The 6,058-nt window shown below is 67.5% G+C and overlaps 1 protein-coding gene across 1 annotated transcript; it reads left to right on the top strand.

The window, feature by feature from the left end:
* The first annotated feature begins 7 nt into the window (after positions 1 to 7).
* Positions 8 to 4,623, top strand: H696_01958 (CAMK/CAMKL protein kinase). The gene is made up of 6 exons (XM_009495860.1): positions 8 to 712; positions 886 to 1,044; positions 1,308 to 1,717; positions 1,938 to 3,885; positions 4,072 to 4,206; positions 4,374 to 4,623. Exons 1-6 carry the CDS (start codon positions 32 to 34, stop codon positions 4,476 to 4,478), a joined length of 3,438 nt encoding a protein of 1,145 aa, XP_009494135.1. The 5' UTR covers positions 8 to 31; the 3' UTR covers positions 4,479 to 4,623.
* The last annotated feature ends 1,435 nt before the right edge of the window (positions 4,624 to 6,058 follow it).

Raw genomic sequence — 6,058 nt, 5'->3', positions numbered from 1 at the left:
CCCCCCCCGTCGGTCCCCAATCCTCGCAGGAATGATGTCCCCTGTCACGTCAGCCGGCGCAACGGCCGCCCTCGGCCCTGGGTCCCACTACCGGCCCGACAACAACGCCGAGATGGCCGACGCACAGGAGACCCTCGCCGCCGCGCCTGGCGTCGTGGGCTCCCCCTTGCATGACTCCTCTGGTGTTGCCAGCCCCGGGGCGGCCACGGCCGCCGGTGGCGCCGACCCGCGCGGCGGCAGCAGCAACACCAACAGCAGCAACAGCAGCAGCAGCAACAGCAGCAGCGGCTCCGGATGCCAGACGGCCGCGGCCGCGGCTGCCCCTGGCCAAGAATCGCCCCCCCCCGGGGCCGGGGCCAGCGGCCTGGCCGGGCCCGACCCGGCGGCCAAGCACTCCGCCGCCCGGCCGGACTCCCGCGGCGCCCTCACGCACTTCGACGTGGCCGCTGCCATGGAGGACGCCGAAGATCTGCCGCCGGTGTCCGAGCGCCTGACCCCAGGCCCGGCCCCGGCTGGAGGCGCCGGCACCACCGGCACCCCCCTGTCGCCGATTGCCGCCGGGAGGCGCGCCTCCCTCCCGCTGGCCATGCACATGCCATCGGCCTCGCCCGGTGAGCAGGGCGCCGCCACCGCCGCCGCCGCCACCTCGGCCCAGCCGGCCCCGGTTCCCGGGGCCCCCGGAGCCGGCCCCGGCACCGGGCGGCGTTTCTCCGTGCGTCGCTTGGTCTTGGTCTTGGTCTTGATGTTGTTGTTATCGTGTCCTCCTCGCGCCCTCCCCGCCCCCCCCCCCCTCCCCTTCTCCCCTGGTGTGTGGGCCTTTCCGACTGACCCCGGCTCTATCTCCCTCCCGGCCCTCCTTCTTTCTGTGCTCGTCCACTACTGTAGGTTGCCGTCCCCGGGTCGGGGAATCCGATGAACGGTGCACGCAGCGGCGCCTCGCACTCCTCCGGGTCCATGGTGGGCAAGTATGTCTTGGACCGGGTCATCGGCCAGGGCACCTATGGCAAGGTTCGCTCTGCCACGGATCGCCTCACCGGCGAGAAGGTACGGCCCTTCCCCCGCATCACACCCTCCCTCCCATGCGCTGGCGGGTAGCTATCCGTGCATGGGTCCCCTTCCCCCCGCGCGCGCCTACCCCTGTCTGTCTCTCTTTCTTTTTCTCTCTCTCTCTCTGTGTATGTATGGATATCTAACCACACACGTCGTGTGCCAACACACGTGTCACCTCTCCCTTCTCTTGCCCCCTCACTCCCCCTGGTTGCCATGCCAATGGGCTCTGTGTGCTCACCCCACTCCCCACTGGCCAGGTTGCCGTCAAGATCATCGAAAAGAACTCCATCACCAACGAGCGGCAGATGCGCCGTATCCAGAAGGAAGTCCGCTTCCTGCGACTGCTTACCCACCCGCACATTGTCCGGGTGCACGACGTCCTGGAAACCCCCTCGTCCATCCTCATTGTCATGGAGCACGCGGCCGGTGGCGAGCTCTTCGATTACATCGTCACCCGCCGGCGCGTGCCGGAGAAGGAGGCCCGGGCCTTCTTCCGGCAGATCCTCTCCGCCGTAGACTACTGCCACCAGAACTTTGTCATCCACCGGGACCTCAAGCCCGAGAATCTCCTGCTAGACGAGAGCCGCCGGCAGATCAAGATCATCGACTTCGGCTTCAGCAATACCTACGACTCGGGTGACCTGCTGAATACCTTCTGTGGCTCGCCGTGCGTCTTTCCCCCTTGTGCTGCCCCCCCTTTCCCCACGTCCCGAACACCAATGACTAATTCGACCCCCGTCCCTCTCTCTCTCTCTCTCTCTCTCTCTCTCCCCCTCTCTCTCTCCCCCTCTCTCTCTCCCCCTCTCTCTCCCCCCATCTCTGTCTGCCTGTCTGTGTGTGCCCCCCTCCCTCCGCCCACCCACCCACCCGCCCACCCACACGCATAGTTTCTACGCCGCTCCCGAGATGATTCTCGGCAAGCGGTACACCGGCCCCGAGGTGGATGTCTGGTCGCTGGGTGTCATCCTCTTTGCCCTGCTGTGCGGACACCTGCCCTTCGACCATGACGATGTCAAGGAGCTCTACCGGCGCATTGCCCACGCGTCTTTCGTCATCCCGCCACACGTGTCGGCCGAAGCCAAGGACCTCATCGGACGCATGATCACGGTCAACCCGAAGAGGCGCGCCACCATGGCCGAGATCATGGCCCACCGGTGGGTGCTGGATGGGTTTGACGGCCCGCCGGACAGCCACCTGCCAGCGCGCGACCCGATCGACCCGGACTTTGTGGATCCGCAGATTGTCCAGCAGATCGAGCGCTTTGGCTTCCGTGTGGAGAACCTGCTCGACCGGCTGACCGACCCGAACATGCCGCCGAATCCCGTCCGCTCGGCCTACTACCTGGTGAAGGAGCTGTACGAGCGCGAGGAGCGCCGCCGGTCCGAGGAGATGGCCCTCCAGGCGGCCTTCAGTAACATGCACATGTATCCGCCCGGCGGGGCAGCGGCGGCGGCGGCGGCGGCGGCGTCCGCTGCTGCGGCGTCCGCGGCGGGCACCGCCCCGCGCTCGGCCGATGACGGGAGCCCCATCCCGGGCGGGGGGTCACCCTCGCCGCCGACCGGCTTCCGGTCACCGGTCCCGCCGGTCGGGGCCGGGACCCGGCGCGCCGGGTCGCCATACGACCCCAGCCGGTCGCCGACACCCACGGCCGGGATGGGCCCGGGCCCGGCGCACCATGCCGCCAGCCGGAGCCTGGACCACGGGGCGGCCGGGCCGCACCCGGGCATGGCCCCTGGCGGCCCCCCTCCCCACATGTACCACTCCCCCTCGCCGACGCACCACATGCACCATGCGCCGCCACACTCGCCGGTGTCCGGCCTCCCGCATCACATGCAGACCGGCCATTCGCCCTATGGCGCTGGCGGAGGGTTTGGCTCTGCCGGGCCACACCACATGGCCGCCGGCGGCCCGATCGGGGTCCCCTCATCGCAGCAACAGCAGCCCATCCACAGCCATCTGCCACCGGGGTACCGGGCCGATGTGCACGGGCGCCGGAGGAACTCCGTGCAGCCGCTCATGTCGACCCCCACCACGTCCGGCCTGGCTCCGGCCGGGCCGCCGGGGCACCACCTGCTCCACCCGCATGCGCACCCGGCGGCCGGTTCCGGTGGCGGCGCTGGCGGGGCCTCAGTCTCGCCGGCCGGCACCTTCGCCGCGCCGCACCACCACCCGCACCATGTCATGCCCGGGGCGGCCGGGTCGCACTTTGGCCCGGGCCATGGTGGCCCGACCGCCGCTTCGTCATCTGCCCAGCCGCCGCAGCATTTGCCGGCGCCGCCGCGCCTCAGCGAGGCGGACGAGGACGCGCAGCACGGCTCCCCGGCGGGCGCGGGGCCCGGCCAGCCGCAGCCTCCATCGTCCGGCTCCGCCGCCGCCGCCTCCGGCAGCGGCAGCAGCAGCAGCAGCAGCAGCGGCTCCTCCTGGACCCGTCGGTTCTCCCTGCCCTCAAACAACTTCGTCCCCCGGTCCTCGCGGTCTTCTTCGTCGCGCGGCGCGGCGGCCGCCACTCCCATGCCCACCGTCCCCGAGGGAGGGGCGGCGCCGCCAGCCTCGGTGGCGGCCTCGCGGTCGCCCGGGTCTCCGGCTTCCGATGCCGCCCCGGTGGCTGCCTGCTCGTCGTCCCGGCAGACCGCCACCACCGGCGCCGGCCCGCCCCAGTCCACCTGGAGCAGCCGCCGGCGGGGTTCCCTCTTCTCGGCGGCCCCCATGGCCCCGCCCCAGTTCTACCCCGGGCATCCGGACATCGGGGGCGACGCGGTTCCGATCGACAGCGAGCAGCACCAGGTCCGCACCGTGTCCCTTGGCTGGTTCTCCCTCTCGACGACGTCGGCGAAGGTGCGTCCACACATGGCCCCCGGTGTGCGGGGCGGGCGGCACACACGTGTGCCCTCCTCCTCAAGTGTCTTTTCCTCTCCTGCCTTTTGCCTCGCTTTCTCCCTCTGTCGTCTCCCCCTGTCCATGCATGTTGCCCAGGCTTCTCACCCCCCCCCCCCCTTTCCTTGTACATACACACTCATGCAGACCGTCACCGAGATCATGACCGAAGTGGCGCGGGTGCTGTCAGAGAACGGCATCAAGTATGTCCTCGACAGCCCCTACGTGTTTGCCTGCGACACCGGGGACCATCGCCTTCAGTTCGAGCTGGAGGTTTGCCGTGTGCGTGTTTGCCTCTCTGCCTCCCCTTCCTTCCACTTCCTGCTCCTCCTATGTGCCTCCGCGCGTGGCCATGTGTGTCCATGTGTGCACTTCCCATTCTGACCCTCTGCCCTTGTCCTCGGCCTTCTTCTTTCTCTTCTTCTCCTCCTCCTCCTCCTCCTTTCCAGGTCAAGCACATGAACCTCCATGGCATCAAGGGGAAACGCCTTGGTGGCTCGATCTTCCACATGAAGAAGTTGACCGCCCGCCTCTTTGCTCAGATGAACCTCTGAGCATACGCGCGCATGCCTCCGCCTCCTCCTCTCCTCATGTGCCTTCCTTTCCTCCATTCCCCCCCTCCCTTCTCCTCCACCTTCTCCTCCCCTCCTCCATACATACCATATACATAAATATATTTACACACACACACACACACACACATTCAGATCTCCCCTTCAAGAGTGTGTCGTTGGTCAGCATTTCCGCCACCCTCTTCCCGGCCCTTTGTCCGCTGGCTGCGCAAGAAAACACCCGCGGCATCCCGCGTCCCAAGCATCCTCACGTCGGGCCCTCTTCCAGGGCGCACAGACTCTTGCACCCAGGCACTTCTTCATTGGAAAAGGGGCAGGGAGATCCCCCCCCCCCCCCCGCCCCTCGGAAGACATTCCACCAAGAGGACGAGGTCCCGCACAGCAGAGAACAATGCCGCCACCACCGGGGTCACACGTCGGACAATGGACACAAACAGGCGCAGCGCCGCCGATGCGCTTGCCTTTGCGTGGGCATACACAGGCTCTCGAGGGCCCTGTGGTCACGGTCCCACTCACGGGACAACACATGACCGCGGATCACGCCACCCGGGCGATTTTCGCTAGGCCACGGGCCGGGGCTGGGTGGGTGGGAAAACAGCGGACGCCGCGTGCATTCCTGGTGTTTCAAATTCAAACCCCCATCTCTGTGTTCCCACCCGCCGTGGGCTTGCCTGCAGTATTTGGTGGCAACGGTGGCTGGGGGGGGGGGGGGCATCCTTCTCACCGCGCGAGATCGCCTCCGGGGGCCGGCTGTTCTGCCACCGGCACCGCTCTGGACCGGAGGCGCGCATTCTTGACACCGGGATCCCGGCCTCCGAGGCCCACTGCCCTCGCAGCATGCCCAGAACTTGACTACCAGAGAACGAGCCCTTCTTGGCGGAATGTGCTGACACAGTGGTACTGTTTAAACGGGGGGTGCGCGGCTTGTGTCGATCGCCGGTGCCACTCGGGCCTAGGCCGGCGCGAGGGCCCCCCACCTACACACACGCACACACAGTGTGTGCGCGCGCGCGCGCGCGTGTGTGTGTGTGTGTGTGTGTGTGTGTGTGTGTCGTCGCGCCCGGCAGTGGAGGGCTGCTCTGGATGGATGGATCACTTCCAGAACGCGTCGAGGAAGCCATCGGATCGTGTCCTCCTGCTGGCGGGCACAGCCTCACAAGCGCCCTTCCTTGGGGAGGGGGCGCGAGGAAAAGGGAGCGCGGAGGTGGGGCTACATACGCGCATGCGCAAAAGGTGAGTGATAAAAAAGAACTCGTCGTCGCCGGTCAAACCGCTCCTCGTCGCCTTGCCATCATCGCAGCGCGTGGATCTCGGCCTGCTCCAGGGAAGTGTATGCCGGGCGCCGAAGCGTCGGGGTTCTGACGGGCGGGCGAAGAAGGCACACCCCAGCTCGGCCAGGACCCCGTACCCAGGCCTTCGGTGGGATGCGATGCAATTGCAAGCCACACATGCTGGTTGGGTGATTGTGTCCGTACATGTGTGTGTGTGTGTGTCCGTGTGTTTTTGTGGACATGCGTCCTCGTGTGAGTAAATGTCCCTGCATGACCATGCGTCCCTCTCCC

The sequence above is a fragment of the Fonticula alba genome (genome assembly GCF_000388065.1).
Source record: "Fonticula alba strain ATCC 38817 unplaced genomic scaffold supercont2.3, whole genome shotgun sequence".
NCBI lineage: Eukaryota > Rotosphaerida > Fonticulaceae > Fonticula > Fonticula alba.
The sequence above is the reverse complement of the archived record's forward strand: the minus strand, read 5'-3'. Positions and strand labels throughout refer to the sequence as shown.